The sequence below is a fragment of the Aquila chrysaetos genome, chromosome 3, assembly GCF_900496995.4.
Source record: "Aquila chrysaetos chrysaetos chromosome 3, bAquChr1.4, whole genome shotgun sequence".
NCBI classification, from domain to species: Eukaryota; Metazoa; Chordata; class Aves; order Accipitriformes; family Accipitridae; genus Aquila; species Aquila chrysaetos.
Genome location: NC_044006.1, coordinates 52,785,286 through 52,806,900, shown reverse-complemented (window position 1 = coordinate 52,806,900; position 21,615 = coordinate 52,785,286). Strand labels below are relative to the sequence as shown.

General features: G+C 42.3%; 1 protein-coding gene across 5 annotated transcripts in view; it reads right to left on the bottom strand.

The window, feature by feature from the left end:
- CDK6 (cyclin dependent kinase 6) overlaps positions 1 to 21,615 on the bottom strand; it is a 208,720-nt gene that overhangs the window by 118,788 nt on the left and 68,317 nt on the right. Inside the window, exons 1-2 of one of the 5 annotated variants that reach the window (XR_003922689.2) lie at positions 10,849 to 11,579; positions 8,212 to 8,702 (exon numbers count right to left, since the gene is read on the bottom strand). Coding sequence is in view for 3 of the 5 variants with exons in the window: in XM_030009188.2 (XP_029865048.1) it covers positions 8,212 to 8,444 (233 nt within the window). In the remaining 2 variants the exon portion in view is untranslated. Of the gene's footprint in view, positions 1 to 8,211; positions 8,703 to 10,737; positions 11,580 to 21,615 lie in introns of those variants that run through there. The other 4 variants (XR_003922690.2, XM_030009188.2, XM_030009189.1 and 1 more) reach the window with 4 other exon arrangements.

Sequence of the window (21,615 nt, the reverse complement as noted above, 5' to 3'; positions counted from 1 at the left end):
AGTTTTCAATCATTAAACATGGGAAATTCCTGCAAAGATGAATTCATAGGCAAGTTTTTTTTTAATTTTCTTTTACTAAGAAAGGATCAGTCACCTGTTAATGATAATCCAGAGTGACAACCACTCAGTGTTAGTATGAACGCTTTTAAAACATTATGGAACTTTTTGCTAAACTTGTAAACTGTTTGCTAAGTATGTCATGGGATATCTACCCCAGGGCAACTCTACCAATATCAGCAAATTGGCACATTCCAGAATACCTTGTATTTAGGGATCTGAAATCATCACCTGGTCCTAAAATTCTGTGGGATGCTTCTTAGGCTACAGACCCATCTTCTACTAAAACCCTAAAAAGACATCTAAAGCATCATATGGAAGAGTTTCTGATTGCTCATATAAAACATCCTTTGTTCCGCCTAACAAAAACGCAACTCTATTGTTAGAATTTTAAGGCCTGATTTTAAAAGGATTATTTAGCAGAATATTTCCTTGTGAACATTTTCTAAGGATGGGACAAATTTTCAAAGGCTAAGGGTAAACAAATAAATAGGAAAATCAATACAAGAATTTGGATGCAATGAGGTACTTTGAAACAGTTTGGAAATCAACAGTCACATTTCCACTCTTTGATGATCATCTCATCAAATGCTTCCCAAATGGAGGTTTCCCAAATGGAAAATGTCAAAGTACACAATGGAAAAAAAACCACTCCTTGGAAAATTCTGAAGAGGTTCGTTTATTAAATACAAATACTTTATAGTTGAAAGGTATACCTGTTAAATAATCATGCATGTGTAATTTAAAATATTTTTCAGCGTATAAGAAAAATATATGAAGAACTGATATAGGAGGAGAAATTTCCTCTCTTTTGAATGAAAAAACACAGCTTAGTTATATATGTATATGGGCACAGTTATATTCTGGTAATTTGTTAGATCATTAAGAATCAACTTGTTCAGCAAAACTGGAAAACAACTAGATTTCATGCAAAGAGTAAAAACCAAATGCTCTATATACTGCTGCAAAGTTTTGGAATGAACAGCAACTTCTATTTTATTTAGGGTTATGAAACTTTATAAAATAGTTTTAAAACTTCAGAACTAAATTGAGTCAACTAAGAATTGCTACAAAGACAAATAACCACTCTCGATGCCAAATTTGCGTTACTGCTATATCAGGTTAGTTATATTATTTAGTCTGCATGATTTATTTTAACTTTTAATAGAAAAATTCTCTAGAAATAAGGCTTCAGTTAATGTAATACATGAATAAGAATCAATATCTGTGATTCATACTCTTATGTATATTGTCCCTGAACTCTATTCAGAAAAGCATTTTAAAATTCAGTGTATACTTAATATCATAGCTATTTCTATTTGATAACGCACTTACATCTGTGCTAAACTTCAAACAACGACTTAAACCTCACCGAGGGTACCCGAGTCACTCACTCAGTGCTTTGCTAAGTCACAGCCTCCAGCCTACTCTCTTTCGAACACCTGGAAAGTGAGCACTTTCCTTCTCCCTGCTCTGTTCCGCACTTCCGTCAGCGGTAGGTACCATGAAGCAAACTGGAAAGTCCCAATTAATCTACCTTGGCCCCTGTTTTCTGGGCTGGACCATCCACTCTCCTGTCCTTTTCAAGGCTCAGTTTTGAATCCTAGACCCCACTCCATTAGCCGAAGGGATGCTGACACTTAGCCTGGCAGTCACAGACTGTCGCCAGCAACGGTTGTGGTGAAATGAGTTGGTTTTCCGTTCTGGGCAGGATCCAGCAAGACTAGATCTCTCCAAGAACAGCAAAGACACAACCATCCACAGATTTAAAAAAGGAAGGGAGCACTGGACATAATCTAAAATGACTAACGTTTACTCACACAAAGACTGGAAACATATTTTTTGTAAAAAGCTTAGATTCAGAGTAAGATAAAATACTTTTCGAAGAAAGCTTGTACTCGCTGCAGAAACTGAATTTCCTAAGGCTCAGAAGGCTGTTCCATATTCAACTCTTCCTTCCTGACATCTTGTCCTGTTTCTGGCAGATCACGTATTCAAACTAAATCATCACATCCATTGCTAATAAACAATTCATATGGACAGGAGGAATATAACTTCTTTTCCCTGTATGTGCTTATTCTGTGTATTGGAGGGTTGCAAGCAAGATGACGGGCCAGCAGCATTCATGTGCAGTCCCTTCACAATGTCCTCTGCCAACTTAATAAACTTCTCCAAACCCTACCTACTGCCAAACCCTGTTCAGCGTCAACCACATCATTCCCCTTTGCCCTCTTGCTGTCAGAGAAGCCATATTTCCAGGTGGGCAGTTCCTCCCTCCCCAAGACCTTTGCAGTGTCCCTCCTTGCAGTGGCCAGTCAGTGCAAGGACCATCTCCGTTCCCCTCCGACCACCACCGCTCTCCAGCCTGGAAATGCCTCTTTCCTGCCAAGGCACTTCCCGTCTTCACATCTGCCTTGAAGGCTGTCCTGTTTGTGTTAGACTAAAACTGACTCTGAAGCTCATTCAGTTTTTCCTTCCCATTACTCATCCACCTCTTCTACCTCAGCTGAGACTCATCTGCCACATTAATCCCTTTAACCTTGGCAAGTTTCAAGTTCAGTTTCTTCTGTTTCACTCCATCCCTGCATCTTATTTTACTCTTTTTGCATGCAAGACGATCCCTGTACCTAGCAATGCAGAGGTAACCATTTCTTTCTCTACAGGCGCCTGCCAGATGCCATATGAGCAGTGCTACACAAAAATAAATTGTACCACACAATACAGCACACTGCTGATCTGTAAGAATGATGTCACATGCTAGAAGTTTAACATTAGCTTGGCAGAAAGGGGAAGTAAGGAAGGAAGCAGAATTCACTGGAGACAAACACCCCCTAAAATAGAAATGTTTCACTTGACGGAATGGAACATCTCAATGATTTCAAGAAGATCATCCTTTAAACTTATTAACAGCACAGTAATAAAGCCAGTAGCCAATATCAGCGTCACCACAAACTGGAAAGAGAAACAAAATTAGCTACTGCATTTTGAAATTCTTTTCCCTCTGTATGTGTCCATATCATTTCAGTTTAACAAACAGAACAAAGCAGATAACTACATGTTCAAATTGCCTTGCAAAAGGTTAGCTAGGTATTGATGAGCTGCTACAGATATGTTCTGAATGCTCTCTCCATCAGGTTAGACAGGGAATTTTAAGACACTTATAAAATGACACCTTCTAAGTATAACACAATTTTAAGTACCAAGCCATTATACACTTCTGGGACCTTTGAGCAGAGTCAAGTGCCAGTCTTCATGTCAGGGCACATGGGGATGAGGGAGACATGTGTGCCCCAGCCTCTTCCCCCCATGGTCAGGTTGCCTTGACAAGGGAATCAGTTGATGGGCTCCATCAAGTACTCAAGTGCAAATCAAGAGATAACAGCATGGACCACTGGACTGCAAAAGCAGTGAAAAAACAACATGACAGTATTGCTGTACCACAGAGGGCAGTTCACAGTATCGTTTATATTTCAATGGATATAAAATAACATCAATCCTTGAACATGGAATAATTGTGCAAATACTCGTAATTACTAGGTTTCCCCCACACTGATCTGTATACCAAAAAGACTGAGGTATAGAGTTACACTTCCAGCTAGGTGGATCATTCTCTTGAACCTAAGTCAATTACCTGTGTTCTACAAGTTAACAGGAAGGACAGAACTAAGATTTTTTAATTCCTTATTATACGGTAATGATGACCTTGAATGGCAAGATTTCTGACACTTATCTTTGAAATAATAACTCAGATTAGATTATATTCTAATAGATTATATTCAATATAATTTTGGTTATTTTAAAACCGAGGACTTACTACCCATGAAAACACTAAAAAAGTTGCATTTATCAAAAAGACTATGAGCCAGAAAGCAAAAACATACAACTTTGCAGGTTTGCTCTATTTGCTTAAGGTTTAACACCATTAAAACTGTTAAATATATGTATGTTAGAAAACAGGCACAGCAAGAATTACAGTATTCTGTATTGTATATCACCTTCCCAGAGTGCAAATCCACAGTGGATGGATGATTAACATTAGGGGAAAATTATTCCTCTGATTACCAGCAGGAGAGAGATAAAGTGAACACAATATATTGCTGAATTTAGCACTATAATCACAAGAAGAATTTTTACAGATATATTGCAGCAGGGAATACTCCCAGTTTTACACACAGGAATTTCCTGAATCTAATATGTCATTTATTCCTGGCAAAGTCTGTCCTTTGTCTACATATATTTCATTTTCCCTAAAGAGAACAGCACTAAGCTACATAAGTGCTGGACCAACTTTTGCCAGATTTAACTACTGTATATAGTAAAGCTTTAGTAAAGCATTACATCTTATTATCTGAAAGATGACCTAGAGGAGCACCTTAATCATCCTACCAGTTACAAAGGACATTTCAAAGCCTACAACGTACCTCATTTTAGAACACAGTAAGATGTACTCTTGAAGATTCTTTTTTTTACTTTGTTTTGTGAAGATAAACAGCATAGAGTAAGGTGTCCTGACAGAGGAGAACTCTATACAAAGGCAAATGTGAACAGGAGAGGACTTTAAGCACATAGCAATCATCCTTTTAACTGTATTTTTCCCATGACTCTCTGTATACAATTTTTGACAGCCCTGCAAATTTTTAGACCAGTTTTCCAGGCCTTATTTCCATTATAGTCAGTAGTCCAGAGACTTCCACTACCATCACAGTCCTGATGAAAATTAGACTTCCTTTCACTTCTTATCTTGCACCTTGTTTTGCTTTGTTCTGCAGTGAAGTCTTACCTAACTTCATTATCTATCGTTGTAAAAGCAACTGTGCTGCAAAAAATGCATCTCTTCATTGTCCGAATATGGAAATGATAGACTCGGAGAGAAGGAACATGAAAAGAAGCTCTCATGATTAGCAAGCAGTAGCACGGAAAAATACAATAGTTTGTTTAAAATTATTCTATGCTATTTAGACATTTCTACTTTATGGAGAAAATTCTCTTCCATCCCCAATGCCAAGCACTGGAAACCAGTTTTGGCTCTAAGCATTTCTCAGGATTTCAGAGGAAGGGAATCTACGACTACTATGACAAACCTGGGCTGCAGTAGCAATGCTGGTCCTGCATCCTGGCTCCATGACCAACAAAACCATGGAGCTCTACCTCTGCCTAGCAACTACTGGGTCTTTTCCTTACCAAACTGTTCTTCACGTTCAGCAACACTGAGAAGCCCTGGACTGCCAAGCTCCTTACTGTACTCTCTGGAGATGCCCAGACCTACCCTTTGAGTTCAGCATGACATTCAGCATAAGTTCACGTGGCCTGTGATTTCTGCTGTTGCTGTCAGCTGATGCCAGAGTACGGCAGCCGAGCACAGGGCGTATGCGGCTCATCTGTTTGAAGTCTGTCTAAATTTTGACTCACAGAATGACTGTCAGTTTGCATTGAGCGACTCATGGATCACACATGCCATTACTCAGAGGTAACAGATTCAACATTATATTTGCAGCTCTCACTTATTTCACTCAAGCTAGTTCCCTGTAATATTCAGAAAAAAGCTAGACGCCCCCTCAAAATGAAAAAAATTTGATTTCAAATGTTTGTGTTGTTATCCCAGTGCTCTGAAAATGATGTACATTTTAATCCAGACATCATTTTTATTTAATAGCCTGGCCATGATACCAGTTTCCAGAATGCATGCCCAAACAATGAACATTTTTGTGAGCATAATATGTCCAATAACTAAGTACAGCTAGGTCAGCTGCTTAAAATTGCAGATCTTCTTTTACAGTATTTCCTTTTCTGAGTATATTTACATAATACAAAAATAGACCTTTAATTTCAATAATTTACAAACTCTTCTACCGTATTTTTTAACAGAACTGGGGCATTTAAATATTTTCAAATAATCTTTCATTTTAAGGATATGATTTCAGTCACTTCAAAGTGCTACTTACAGCTTCATCTGCTCTACAGATTAAAAACATGCACAACAGAGGCGAGTTTTTAAATAGCGTTCCTCATATTTTAGAAGAGACAATGTTTGAAATTGCTTCTTGTACTCCCCTGCCTGTTTGTGGAAAAAGGTGTTCAGCCAAGGTCCTAAGCATCCTGAGACATCACAGACCAAACCCTTGTATCTGAAATGCTGCTTATGGCAAAAGGTACAGGCTTCACAGCACTGCTATGAGGACCTGGAACACACTTGCAGAGATTTTTTATATTGAATCTACATTCTTATATTGCTGGTTGAAATACTTACTGCTTGCAGAGAATGAATTTTCATTCAGACCTGTAAAAATATTTTCAGCTTCAACTTATTTATGCAATGCTATGTCGAGATTGTGCTGCACTTAAACCCAAGCAAAACAAGCCTGCAGCTGCATAGTCAGTTCATCAACTAGCTCTTTGGAAAACAAGAATTTTATTTTCATGATTGTGCTGAATTCGGGATTAGAAAGCTCTTTAAAAAAATCTTTTACTTCATATGGAAAGATCTCAATGCCAGAAAAATTCAGGAGTATTGTATTGAATTATTCCCAAACAAAGTTTACAATTTTCAAATATGTAAACGCCTAAGCCTGGACAACTAAATCCTCATTTACTCTCATAAATTACTGGGCTGGATTTCAGAGATTTTGAGAACTCTCAGTTATCTCTCTACTGCCAAGGAAGAACGTTGTGTGCACTTCTCTGTAAACCGAGGCACTTGATGTGGTGATCAAATACAACATGCTGTCCACACATAGATGCCCCCACTTTTGAAATTTATTGATGAAGCTTCTGGCATTACTAGGTGCAAGTCAAAATAATGGTTATTAACCAAATTGTGGATTTGCTTGATTAGCAATGGAAAAGTGTCGGCGGCAGCCTATATCCCATTGCACACTGCAGTGAGACCGATGACGCGCACTCCATTATCAGTATTTCAGAATACACATGCTTCACCTATTCAGTTCAGACAGAAATGAGACTGTTGTGTTACACGGCCATGAGATGAACAAAAATTAATTTACCTCTAGCTATTCACTTTAGTATTTTAAATCTTATTCTCTGTCTCACCTTTCCTCTTGCACCTACTATAAACCCCCTCATCTCAGACCCTAAACCAGGAGGATCACAGCTACAAGCCATTTTGAAGGTCACCTCTAACTTCAGAGTATTTATTTCTCTAGGACTGAAAGAGTCTTGGTGTTAGTTAAGTATAAAATATTTTCCTTTTGCTATGCAGTATGTGTGTACAATAATGCAAATAACAGGAAATATTCTTGCTAATACAGCACCATCAGCAAGATGCTGACCAGTTTCAAATCATTGCATACCTGGCTATCTGCAAAGTGAAGCTTACTTCTTAAAGTTCATAATATTAATAAAAGATGCTGACAGGCTGCTGGAGGTTTCCAGCTATAGAAAAATGCAAGAGGTTACGGTAGGGCCAGCCTTACCATTGAGAGAATCTGTTAAAAAACACAGGTCATTTATCCAGGGTTTATGCTACCGACACAACAGAATGGACATCCTGGGGACATTGCCACCATTTTGCAAGCTGGGCCTGACGTCTGTACTATTGCACTCTGGTAGCACAATCATCAGCACATGGTGAAATTAGTACCAGTCAAACAGTATTCAACTGTAAGGCTGCCTGCAAAGCTTGAAGTCTTAAGCTGTTACTTCTCTTTAACACGATAACCTACAACTCTTTATAAAAGCATCTAAAAGGTGGAACGCACATTCCACTACCGCTCTCAGAATCTTTGCCATTTCGATAATGAATAGAGCTGCTAAAAATCAGCTGCAGCTGGCAGAACTAACAATTGAGACAAAAGCAGGGAGACGTTGGGTTTTTTACATTCTCTCTTATGCCTGAGGAAATAGTGTATATATGGCTCCTTGCCCATCCACTCAAACACTTAAGTCACACACCTATGCCTCTGGAGATGGGTGTTTGTGTGTGTGGGAGGCAATGCACAGGGATGAGGCGAGGTCTGGCAGGCAGCACCACGGCCTGCTGAAACCTCAAACCACACTTCATGTACACAGTTTAGTGCTCACTTCATCCACAAACCCAAACTAGCATCCAGTCCATTTATGTATCCAAACTCTTGCTTGCCCAATTCATGTACTAAAACCAGGACCCCGCTGATCAGGACGCCTGCCCCACTTCCTCACCTGACCACGTTGGGGTGCTCAAACGTCTCCAGGTGCCTCAAAACTGCCACCTCTCGGATGGTGGACAGCGGCATCCCCTCCTCGCTGGTCTGCACCCGCACTCTCTTCAGCGCAACAAAGCGACCTCCGTTCTTCAGGTCTCGGGCTTTGAACACCTTCCCATAGGCTCCTTCTCCAATCTCCGCCACACATTCATACTGCTGGTCTGCCATGTTTGCGCTGTCCTTATCCATGCTGGTGCCGCTCCTCTTCCTCCCGTGATCCGCGTGCCTTGGGATGGCTCTCAGTCTTACTTGCTTTCTGAAAACTAGTGCTTTGCTCACGTTGCAGATAGGCCACGCACTTGGTACCTCTGCCAGAGGGGCAGTAGGAAGCTCTCGCCCTCCTGTTCTTGTTCCTCTTCTGTACCGGACACAATGTGCCTCCTCTTTCAGCCACTAGGAATTATGATACAGTATTTGGGAGCATTGTCTGTGTAAAGCCAATTAGATCTAGAGGACAAACCAAGCAAGAAAAGTGAGTTCAGTTTACTTCATTACTTTGCATTGTTCAAAAACTGAGACAATTAAGCTAATATAGTAGACAGCTACATGCAAAGCAAAAACGTGGTGCAAAGGAAGACGTGAACCACCAGGGTGACACATGTCTCAATGTCCCTGCATGGCTGATACAACACTCCAAAGTTATCACGGTCTGCACAGAAGGCTACAACACACAGCTACAGAGCAACCGCGTGCTATGGGATTTTACTGAGCAATGGGCTGAATACGATGACCCTGTGAGACAGGAGTGATGGGGACGGCAGAGCTAACTATGCATGTGTGAGAGGAAGTTATGTCCAGGAACTTATGCCAGGATTGCAGGACTCAAATGTTTCTTCAGTGCACATGGTGGAGTCTTGGAAATATTACAGTTACTTATTTGTAAATAATAGCCTTTGGAGGTTTCAGCCTTGATCTGCTCTCCCCTGTGCTGAGCCCTGCATGAACACATTGCAAGAGACAAGTTCCTGCCTCAAAGCGCCTGTGGGGAGGAGAAATATGTACATATTTAAATGACGGTAATAGTATGCTACCGAGCATTGTGTGCTGAGGTAGACTCAGAAATGCGCACTTTAGCAAACTTATTAACGTGTAAGGGTTTTGGCTGTGGATATTGCTACTGCTGGGTGTGTGGCCAGCAGTTCCTTGCAGAGCAGCATGATGAAAGATGGTCTTCAGGAGCAGCACGCTCTGCTGTCTAGTGCATGAGGCTGGAGAGCAGAAGCGCTTCCTTCTGCATCCAGTTTCATCCACACTTTCTGCAGGACGGTGGGCAAATCCTCTCCCCTCACAAAGCTCCACATCAACCCTCCCTCTTCCCCCTGCCCCTTTTTAATATAATGATATTGCGACCTCTGGGGCTGTAACCCTCTCCTACACTGCATTTTTACCGTGCTAGGATTAAAGAGCCCCAGATAGCTCAGTCGGGGATCCCCTAACTCGAACCCACGCATAAAGCCAGAGGTATTTTGCACATATACGCTGATCCTACACCTTAGTTGCAGACGAATATAAGAGCAATCTAAAGGAAACCTGTGCCCGCTGCTCATCGCTTTTCCCCGGCTGCAGCCAGAGGCACCTCCCTGCCCCACCGACTTCAGCTGCCACCACCACAGCTGCCGCCGCACCGCCCGTCCAGCGGGCAACCCCGCGGCCCCCGCACCTCCGCGCCCGCAGCATCTCCGGGCGGCACCGAGCGCTGACCACAGCGCCTTGCCCCCGCCGCCGCGGGGGGACACCTGTCCCGTAGCCCCCCGGCCGGGGCCGCCCGCGCCCCATAGTCCGCACCGCGCCGCACCGCGCCGCGCCCCGCAGCGGGCACCGGAGCCTGCCCCGCACCGCGCCGCGTCCTGCAGCCCGCCCCGCCCCGCACCGCGCCCCGCAGCCCGCACCGCGCCGCGCCGCGCCGCTGCGGAGGGCGCCCCCGGGCGGCGGGCAGCGGCGACGCCCGTGTGCGTGGCCGCGGGGGCGGCGGGCCTGCCTCGGCGAGGCCGCTGCGCCGGGTGGAAAGTTACCGCTCGCCCTCCCCGGGCACGGCGGGATACGGGGGTGCCCACCGGCCCCCCCTCGTACCCCCCCCCCCCCCCCTCGGCACCGAGGCCCCCTCCGCGGGCGCCCCACACGCGGCGGGGGGACACGCGGGGAACGGCGTCCCCTCGCTCCTTCTCCGGGGGAGGGGGGGGCGGGCGGCTCGGCTGCTCGGCAGGACTGCGAGGAGACCCCCCCGGCGGCTCCCCGGGAGGGCACCCCCATCCCCCGCGGCCCCCTCGGCGGCCGCCGGCACGGGGAGCGCCCCCGCGCCGACCCGGAGGGGTTGCGGCGGCACCGCGGGGAGAGCTGCCCACGGCCCCGGCCGCCGAGGGGACGCGTCCGCGGTGCCGTCCGCGGCGGGGTGCGCGGCGTGGGCTCCCGGGCCGGGCGGGGGACGGCGTGTGGGCCACGCCGCCGGGCCGGGTGCGCGGAGCACATGGGCGCCCCGCGTTACCTGGTGTGCTCCACGGCCGCCTCCACCGCCACCAGATCCCCAAATAATCCTCAGCCCCGGGGGGGTGGGGGTGGTTGGGGAGGGAGGGGGTGAGTCCTCCCTAAAACAAACCTCCCATTGAGCGAGGCGGGGTGGAGAGCCGGCCCGGGGTCTGCCCCTTCACATGGCGATGTCTCCGGCAGGTCCCGGCAGCGGCCGCCCGGGCCACACAGGTAGCTGCTCCGCGGCTCGGCCGCACTCGGCTCGCATCCTCCTGCCGCCGCCGCCGCCGCCGCCGCCGCCGCCGCCGCCGGGCTGCACCTTGGCGCAGAAGGCAGCTCGCACTCGAACCCCAGCCCGCTCCTCCCGCCCTCGCCCTGCCCGGGGAGAATGAGAACGCGAAAGAAAAAATCGCGGCCGGCGGCCCCCGGGGAGCTGCAGCGCCGCGACCGCAGCCCCGCCGGCCGCAGCCTGCCGGTGCGGGGCTCGGGCACCGGCCCTCGGCGCTGCCGCCGCTCCGCCGCTGCCCCCGGCGCTGCGCTGCGCTGCGCTGCCCCTCCTCGCTCGCTCCCTCGGCCTCTGTTCAGCCTGGGAGCAGCAGCAGCTTGCTGCCTGTTTTCTTTTTTTTTTTTTTTTCTTCCCCTCTCCTCAACTTTTTTTTTTTTTCCCCTTGCTTTCCCACGCTGGCTGAATGTGACTTGACCCCGTTTCAAAAAAGTTTGACATAGTGCTTCAACATTTCCGCATTCCTCCCCGACTACAAAGGCTGCAGCCGCCTCCTTCTGCTTTCTGTCTCTGCTCTCTGTCTTCACACTCAATGAAATCCTTCATGTGCCTCTGCCAAAGGCGGCCGCATACCGCAAGGGTCGCCGCGAGCGCCGCGGCCAGGCATGGCCCGGGGCGAGGCGCCCCGGGGGGTCCCGGCAGGGCCCGGCCCCGGCCCCGGCCCCGGCCCCGGCCCCGGCCCCGCCGCCGTGCTCGGCGCTGCACGGACGCGGGCTCAGCCGGCTGCGGCAGCACTGAGAAGCCTGACTCATTCCTAGGGCTCAGTGTGCAAGGCGCTGGGAAATAACCCGTTTTTTTTGGTTTTTTTTTTTCCCCTTCCTGGGAAATAACCGTAATTTTTTTTTTTTTTCTCCAGAAAAACATGGATTCTTCCGTGCTCTTTTGCTCCTTTCCATCCGCAGAGAGCGCAGAGCCGCGGCAGGAAGCGCCCATGAATGCTTTCGGGAAGCATCAAGAAACTTCGTTGCTGAAGAACCCCCACCCCCCAGCAAAGTCTTTGCCCCTACAAGCTTGCAGCTGGAGATGCGGGGGGCAGGGGGACGAGGAGGGCAGGGTGTGCGAAGGAGCTGGGCACGTAGTCAGCCCGTTCTCTGATGCAGAGAACATTTTGTACAGAGCCGATTCCTACAAATATTGAAACTCGTGGCAGAAAAAAAATCACAGAAGAGATGCTAATCTACACTGTCTCCATGGGGGAAAACACACATCTGGACTGCCTAATTCCCAGTTCTCCCAGCTGGTACCCTCCAGCATGTGCTTTTCAGGACCTCAAGGATGATTATGATCCAGCTCCAGAACCAGTTCTTATGGTGGTTTAACTGGGAGGGAGTGGACCCAGATCCCCTCTTACAATGGGAAGCGTAATTTAACTAAGTGGGTTTGTAACTGAAAAAGTGTATGTCGAGGACTTGCCATCATACACCGATTTAGAATAAGTAAAAAATAGGTCTAATACTGTACAAATTAAAAAAATTAATATCAGAAAGCAGCATATAATATAGTTACTCTATCTGGACTCACAGTGCTACCAAGCATATATGAAATCCTATAGCTTAAATAAAATTTGTTTTCCTGGCTTCAAAACTGACCCCAGAGATTCCACATGCCCTTCCCATTTTTGAGAGGTTTAGAAGCAGCACCTGGAGGGCTGGTGAGGGGAAACTGGCTGAAAGCAGAGGGGAGACCTCTGATTTCCCCTGGAGAAAAGAGGGAGCTAGTACCACTCACGCCTTCCAAGGGAAAGGCCAGCAGCATGTGAGTGTTTGCAGAAGACCATGCATATTTTGCAGGAACTTAATTTATTCTCATAATATATTTTAGTTTAAATCACATAAATTCCTCAACAACTTCTGAAGTCCATGATTTATCAGACAAAGATGCTGAAATTAATGGCAAACTCCATAACCTTTAAAGTGTCAAAGATTCAAATACACAGATCAAATTTTTTTTTTTTTTTTTAAAGATGTGAAAAATCACATCACATTGCAAGGTTCATATGCAGATACACTACCTCCCTCCGTTTCTCTTTTGTAACATTTATGGTTTTCTTAAATGTATCTTCTTTCTTTCTTTCTTTTTCTCTTTCTCTTTCTTTTTCTTTTCCCTTTCCTTCCTTCCTTTGTTTCTTTCTTTCTTTTCTTCCTTTCTATTTCTCTCTTTCTCTCTTTCTATTTCTCTCTTTCTCTTTCTTTCTCTCTTTTCCTTAACCTAATATTTAGTCAGCTGTAACAAGCTTGGTACAGAAAACCCTCCTCAAGTTCCAGAGACGTTAGCTGTCTCGCTTTACATGCAAAAGGCTTCACTTTTGGGGAAGAAGTAGTGAAGTCTTGGTTTCTGTCTCCCCCTGAAGATCTCTGGATCTTTACACTCCAGTCGGGCTCTGTTCCCAAGGAGGGACTGAGGGGCGCATCGGGTCCTTTGGCCAGGTGCATGTGCAGCTTCACGTTCAGGATGAATGTGGAAGGGAGATTTCTGCAGTCCCCTGACATTTACCTCTGTGCTGAAACATGCTGATTTATCATTCTCCTAATAAACAGTGTTCAAACACAAACTCACCCTTTCATCCCATATTCTCCCAATATTTTTAGGGAGTGTATGTAATGGTTCTGTCCTTTAGAAGTGTTTTATCTGCCTTTCTGTGTGGTGAAGCCAGTAGAGATTGCCATCTGAGATTATAATGCTCGTGCTATCAAACTGAATTAACTTAAAACATAAAAGTGCCACATAGTTAATGTGGCTTTATATGATCCTCAGACTTTTTTCAGGGACTTTTTAAAAAAATGCTGTCACTATTTTTTTTCTTTCTCTCCACCTGAAGATCAGGTAAACAAACTACTTCATCTCCCAAAGTACAGAATTCAAAGAAGCTATACAAACCTCTAAAATTACCTAAACCAATTTTCTCGATTTTCTTTATATACAAGTTAAGTGATTTCAGGAAGAAATTTCCAAACATGATTAGATATAAACATCAGCTAAAATGGATGATGTTACAAATAATTTGTTGTAGAGGCTGAAATTACTTACCTGAATTGTTGGAATTCTTTGAAAATATAAAACCTACTACATTTGTTTTAAAGTTCAAAGTCAAGAAGATGTTTCAAATAATATACATTTTAGAATAGTTATAAATAATCAAAAAATACACTGTAAATAAAGGTGGGGTTTTTCTTTTCATAACAACCTTTTAAAATGTTTAATCTTTTGTTTTCATGAAAACAACATTGTACTTTTAACATTTCTGATTTAGAACAGATAAGTATACATTTATTTTTTATCAACAACAGAGGTTTCCCCATAGAGAAATTAATAAACCCCTTATTTCTTTTATAATTTAAAAAACCTTAATTTTTTGAAATTTACAGCTATTTTGAGAAATTAATGTTTTAAGAACTTTATTAAATATTATTATGAAATTAATTCTGAATACCGTTTGTTGCTAATTCTAAACTTCCTTAATTCTAAAGTATTTTTTGTTCTGGAAAAACAAAAATTTGGGAATGTGTATTGAAAGAGGAAGAAAAGAAATTTCTTTCTACATCACTGTTTTCTGATTTTCCATCAACTTTTTCTTTGTGAAAATATGTTTTTCAATATTTTTCAATTCCAGTATTTTTAATTCTATTATTTTTTAAAAATCACAGCGAAAAAGAGAAACAACTTATACTGAAATGCATTTAAAAAGGAAAATTCTAATGTATTATTTGAATCGGTATTAAATTACAATCAAACTCCATTAAAACTAAAAAGAAATTATGTTATATGTTGTGTATAAATAATTTTCATAAAATGAGGTCTGTAATGTTTTGCTGGAAACAATGAATAAGCCAGTGGTGTGGAAATGGATAACAGGCAATTACCAGAATGAGTATAAAGCAGTTGATTAAAATAAGCTGGTAGTGGTGGGCAATACCAAGAAGTGTGATGAATAGACTAAGACTTTCAGAAAGGATGAGACACAGTGTATTGTTTTGCTTTGTGTATTTTATCTGTGTTTCGGGAACAGCTGAGGTTCTGCTGGGGATTCACAGTTTGATCTTACCAGAAGTGTTCTACAAAACAGCATGAAACTTCCTTTTCAAAGTACAGATTTTCAAAAAGCTTTTGGAAAATAATTTGCTTTGATTATGGTGTTATTGCTAGGTTTTGTTTGTTGACTTGCATCTGCAGTCTCAGTTAATATGATTTTTAACTAATTTTTTCTGGGCTTTTATCCTCAAGAAAACACCTGAACTGATGAGAGACCAACTATTGTTGTAGTAGAGAGACATCAGTCAACTGTTGTGAATATGAATATTTAGAACCTGCAGTAGCCAGAATCTGTTTTAAAATGGTAGCATAAATTATGGCTTTTTAGAAGTTCCCTTTAGCAAGTCAAAAGAGGTTTTATAAACCAAATAATTAGTATTTATACTGCATAGAAAATTATTCCTGAAAAGATATTTCAGATACCACATCTCATACCAAACTTGGGAAATAATTATTTTCACCTATCATTAGCTGTGTTATACGTGTGTGAAAATGGACTATAAATATGTACTAAATATTTTAAAGCTACTTTTAATGAAGCATAGGCATAATGAGAAATGTGATATAACTGAACACTAAGAATTAATTACAGTGTGAAATATTAAAATATTTTCCATATGTACCTTCTTAGGTAGTTGAACAAGAACACACACACAAAAATTAATTCATATTTACAGAAAAAAAATTCATTAACATTCATATAATGTTTTAACTAATTCAAGTGAGAGAAAATAGTCTAATCCATGTAAAATGTATGCAGTCACTGCATAATTGGCAGTGATTAGGGCATCTAAGCCAGTTACAGTATGATTGTTCAGTTTATTTCTCTTTCAATCAGAGCCTTTGTTCATAGCAGATAATTTTATGTTTTACAAATTGTATCTTTCCGTTATTACAGTAATAAACTATACTGTGGGGCTATTGTTTCCCAGTACAAAGAACCATAACATGTTAGGCATTTAAGCATACACATATTTCCTCATATTTGTTTGTGTATGCTTTAGTAATTACCAGTCACAGGAGTGGCCAAGAAACGTGCCATGTGAAAAGCATGCCTACAACTAACACAAGCCTGTTTGCTCCAATAGCCTCTCAATAGTCTCTGAATATTCCAAGGAATGCACCTGAGTGAATCCACCAGACATATTTTTTTATCCAGCTCTTAAGGCAACAGCCAGTGAACTTCATTGGCTTTCTTCAGAAAGCTGACTTTGGGAATTATTACACAATGGAAGATCAAGGGCAAAATGTATACCTATTGTCAAAAAGCCAGCTCAATATTTTTATTTGCATCGTACCCTCAAAGTTTTAGCTAGGAGCTGGGTCCCCTTTTGCACTCCATGCTGTGCAGCATCATACTGAAAGGCAGTCTTTGCACCAAATTGCTTGCAGTCAGAGCCAGGGAAATGGAAGGATAGAGGAGCAAAAAGATTTGCTGAAAATCACACTGCAGATCAGTAGGGAAAAAATAAAGCAAGAAGATGGATTTCTATGGAGCCCTGATCCTATAATCTAGCACAGGGGTAGAGAAACTGTGGCATGCATGCTGCAGACAGTGTCCAAGGTGGTGGGGTCCTGGTGGCACGTTTTACTCCATGGGACTGGCAGCCGGGCTGTGCCACTGTGGAAGTTGCTAGGTAATCCAAATCCCTAACAGGAGTGACAATGGGGAAGCAAGCCAGCGGGGTCTGCTGAGATGGGCACTGCCAGCTCATCCTGGGACCCCGTGGCATGCAGCACGAGGTGGGACTCCCAAGGAGCTGGTGCCATCTCCCATCTGTGGTCTCTTGCTGGCACTCTTCCTTTCAGCTCAGAGTGCTGAGCTGAGGGGTTTCTGTCTTGGCCTCAGGATTAAGATTTTTTTGGAATGGGGCTAACAGGGGCAGAAATATTGGCCACCCTGAAGTTGGCAATAGCCAACAGTTGAGGGACACAGTAGAGAAGGGACCTTCTTCCAAGTGTTTTTCGTGATTTGCAGTCATTGCTCAATGGCATTATATTCTACGCTTCTTTATAGCAATATTTGGCATGGGTAAGATTCTTCCCTCTTCCTTTCTGCTCTCTTTATTTGTTTTAGTGGCTTTTACATCTGCTTCAGATAAGTGTATTTACATCTGTGCATATATATTCAGTGCATGGCCGAATCTTTTTTTCTTCACGCCTTTTGTAGAACACTTATTCTTAATCTCTGTTTTCCAGTCAGTGTAGGAGAGAAGCAGAGACAGATCTTTAGCTGTGAAAACTGACGCCCGTGGAAGCTTTCAAAGAAAACCCTGTTGGATTTGTACATCATAATCCCAAACTTTTTGTGTCATTCAGGTCTTAAAAAATGACTCACAATATGACTTATTTTAGAGTGCAGCTGTGATCAGGAAAGTTGGCCACAGAAAATAGGACTTTACTCAGCTGATCTGGCCCCAAGTAAACATAGTCTTATCTGTTGGTAACAGTGACTAATACAAGATTTTATAAATTTTTCTTCTGTTAGTATTTCACAGAAAGGGAACAGACTTTGAATGTAGATAATGCATGAACCAGGGTCTTAAGCATGTTCCAGTTGTGGGTTTCCTTCTGTCGTGCAGAAAGAACCTTCCTTATCCCAAAGCCCACACGGCGTTTATCCAGTGGGTGGCCAGTAAGCCTTTTTTGTGCTGCACTTGGGAATTAAGTAAATTTGATCTGGAAATGCCAGTTCACCCAGAACTCCAGCATGCCATCTGTACAGTCACATTTCGGAGAGAAATGGCATATTTGTTCCTGCTTAATGAAAAATGCAGTAACGTTTGTCACAGCATGCTAGAAAACCTGGTGTACAAGATAGGAACATGCCCAAAGTATGATATCACTGTAAGTTAATGAACATTTAGCAAATAAATCAAATAGAAATAGGACCACATACAATCTCTGGTGTCAGTCAGTAAAAATAAATGTAATGAAAATTAAGTTGAAATTATGTAGCATTTGACTGCAGAAAAAATGAATAGTGTAAAACTGCTGGGAGCTGGTAAGAAACTGCTGCCCTAAAGCACCAAAGAAGCATCATGTCATATCAGTCAAGTGATGGAGGGGATAAGGAATGGCTGCCGTTCAGCAGCTGCAATAGGGAGCTGTGTTTTATTATATAGAAATAACTGAGAGTTATGTTGTATCATTGATTGATTTATACGAGTCTATCACATCTGTGCTGTTTATTGATCTATATCAAGAAACAACTAGCTTAATTTACAGCACAGATCTATGTTAGGCATAAAAAGACACTTTCTAAAGCCAAGCATATAGTTAAGTACAATTATTCTAGCATAGGGTCAGGCAACCATAAGAGGCAAACATCTTTTGGGAATGATCTAATCCTGCTGCAGACAACTGGGATGGACTAGGTCATTCTGAGATCATGTCCCATCTAGCTGTATGCGTTTCTGATTACTTACTGTTTCTGAGTACAAAGACAGTAATAGTATATAAGCACCAACATCAGCTGTCACAGAATGCATAACATTTTGGATAGAAGAAAGTCATTTCACATATTCTGGAAAAGCACTGGGAACATGGAAACCCTGTAGCTCACTGCTCTCTAGCATATAGTAGCAAGTGTCTAATACTGATCACGCTGCCTACAGTGTCACATCAGTGCACCCACCTCTGTTTCTTCCCAGTTAGATGGTAAATACATAGCAATGATTTGAAAAGGGGAAAACTTAGTCTGCCTTACACAATTACATGGATTAATAAACTGGGATAAGAAGGAAGGCAAAACTTTAAGAACAACCAAAATTAATAGGAATGACAACAAATTATACCAGCCAGTATAATTTACCTGTATTTGGCATCCAGTGATGCCACTTATGTGTAAACTGTCATAAAGGACAAGCACAATGCTGCTAATGTTGGTAAGTGATGTCAATATACTTACCTATCACATCATCTAAAATGCCCATCCAGTTTAAATTAGAAACTTTATTAGATAAAGATACATATTTATACATTATATATATTACACTGCCTGCAAAACTGACTGCATTATTCTTATCTCTATGAAGTTATACCTATGTAATGTTGAAGGAATAGTTGCCTTTTGAAGTGGTATGGAGGTTGTTGTGGATTCTTCATCTCATGTTAGTGCCATAGGGTAGGGACTGATGGCTTCTGGTAAACAATACTTTAATGTTGCCCATGACACAGGCTTAGAAATACAGTGCTATTGAATCCCAATTGTCACTGTTATTGATTTTATTATATTGCACATTTGTGTAGACCTCAATATTTCTATAGCAGGCACAAAATGCAATGTATGCTGAAGTCATGTAGATAACAATGGCTATAAAATATTGCTGTCCACTGTGTTAAAGGAAAATTAGACTTTGCAAATAGTGGGCAGGTGTGTTTTCAGGATAAAAGCACTTCTGCCAGTATTCTGTATAGTATGATCTCATTGCACATAGATTTACATGTATAACTTGTATTAAAATCAATCAATGTTACTTGCATAAATGCCCTTGCTTGTCCACAGGAATAATGTATCCCTTAAGGCTGCAATACAGTTTAATTTGTTTAGTAAATGCAATGTAATACTACAGTATGAAAAAGACTTGGGAAACTAATGTTGAGTATGCAGTAACTCATTTCAGGAACATTCCAGATTCATAAATACACGAGCTGTTTATTATCCACACATACCAGAAAGCTTCTATCAAATATCATTATGCAGTAGATTATGTACAATGGATGCCTGACAATATTTCCTACTTGTATGACCACTATTATAGGATGGTCAGTTCTGAGTATGCAGTCTGGCCTTCATCAAGAGATACTTTCCTTAAGCTGCTTTAGAAAATGAATTTTTTGGTTTCATGCCTGGTGCAAGCAATGTGCAGTAGTTATTAAAAGCCAACACTGATGTCAGAATGTGACATTTCTAATTTCTATACCAAGCAGAGGAGGTAAACATGGGATTTCAGGTACCAGATAATAGCAACAGCCAATTAAAAAAAAAAAAAAAATAGGAACAGCTACACTGGGTCAGAACAAAGATCTCTGTAGTGCAGTCTCTGACAGTGGTAAATAATGTACACCTAGGAGAAGAGTTTAGGCATAGTACTACTGGTTGCCTGCTCTATCATTACTTTTTCAAGATAAAGGAAATTGTCTGATGCCTAGAACTAGGGATTAAAACCCCAAAGTTCAAGTTCCTAGCTTTGCCTCTGCTATTAGTACATTAAGGTGAGCACATAAGAAACAGAGTGTGCACCAGTCCAGCCATTGCTAAAATGATTTCCTTACCCCTCTTTCACAGGGTGAAGACAGTGAAGGGTCCTACACAAGGGAGCACTGTCATTATTTATGACAGTGAAGTAAAATCATTATTTATCTCTTCCTAGCTAAGAATATCCTGAACTTTAATGGGAAATTGCATCACCTTTCAAGCGTGGGTGTACATAGGCGCACATGCGTGTACACACACAGCTCAAATATTTTGCTCTGAACAAGATCTAACATCACTGACAAAACCTCACCAGGTATTAAAAAGAGATGACATTAAAAGGCAAAATAATTATCTGAGGGTTAAACTATATAATTATGTATTTTGTGATAATGTAAATATATTGAAATCAGATTTAATAAATTGCAAAGTTATGAACAAAATTGTACCAGATACTTGGGCTCCTTCTAAGGTGAGAGACCTGGGAGTGCTGCAGTACTCCATGTCAGGGCAAGACCAGGGTGTGTACAACTCCTTCTTCCTCCTCCTTTCCCTATTCTCTATGCCCCACTTTCTGCAGAAAGTAAACCCAGGTTTCTGGGCTGGACAGGACCTGCAGCACCTTCCAGCCAGGACGGAGAGACAGAACCTGGTGACTTAGTGGGGTTCCTCACTGCAGATCGGCTTTGATGTACTTCTGAGTTTTCTAACACCTGACTAACAAACATAGCTATTTTATTATTTTTTTTTGTTTCCTAAAAGCTTTGCCATGTCAAAATTTACTGCACATATTTTCTAAGTACTTAGGGAAAAACCAAACCAGAAGCAAGAACAGAAACCAATAAAGGAGATAGGCGTATACAGCCTGCTTCATCCAGCCTGTCCATTATTGGTGTAAGAGCAGCTCTTATTTAAATCTTTATAAGTCTCTCTGCTTCACTGATTAAACTTCCCTGATCTGTCTTTATGTCACAACTGAAAACATCGACCAGATCTACCCTTTGGCACAGTTCAGAAGTGAACCTCTCCATACTAGTTCTATGACTGAATGTTTCAGTTTATTCTTATATATGGCTCGATTCCAGGAAAGACTAATGCATCAAAAAACTTACAAGGAATTTGGTTGTCCAGATTTATAATCACAGTCCTGAAAACTCCCACTCTCCTACTGCCTAAACTGAAGTACACTGAATTCAGTAATTCAGGTTTCTGCATTTGGGGATACAGCTATTTCCAGAAATGTCCAAGAGTAAGGTAGTACAAAAGTCATTAAGACAGTAATTTTAAAAATCTATGAAGAACAATAGGCTTCTCATAAGTCTATCTGAAGGCAGAAGACTGGTTCCTTTCTAAGTATGTGTTTACATATTGTTTCCCCAGTCCTTGAA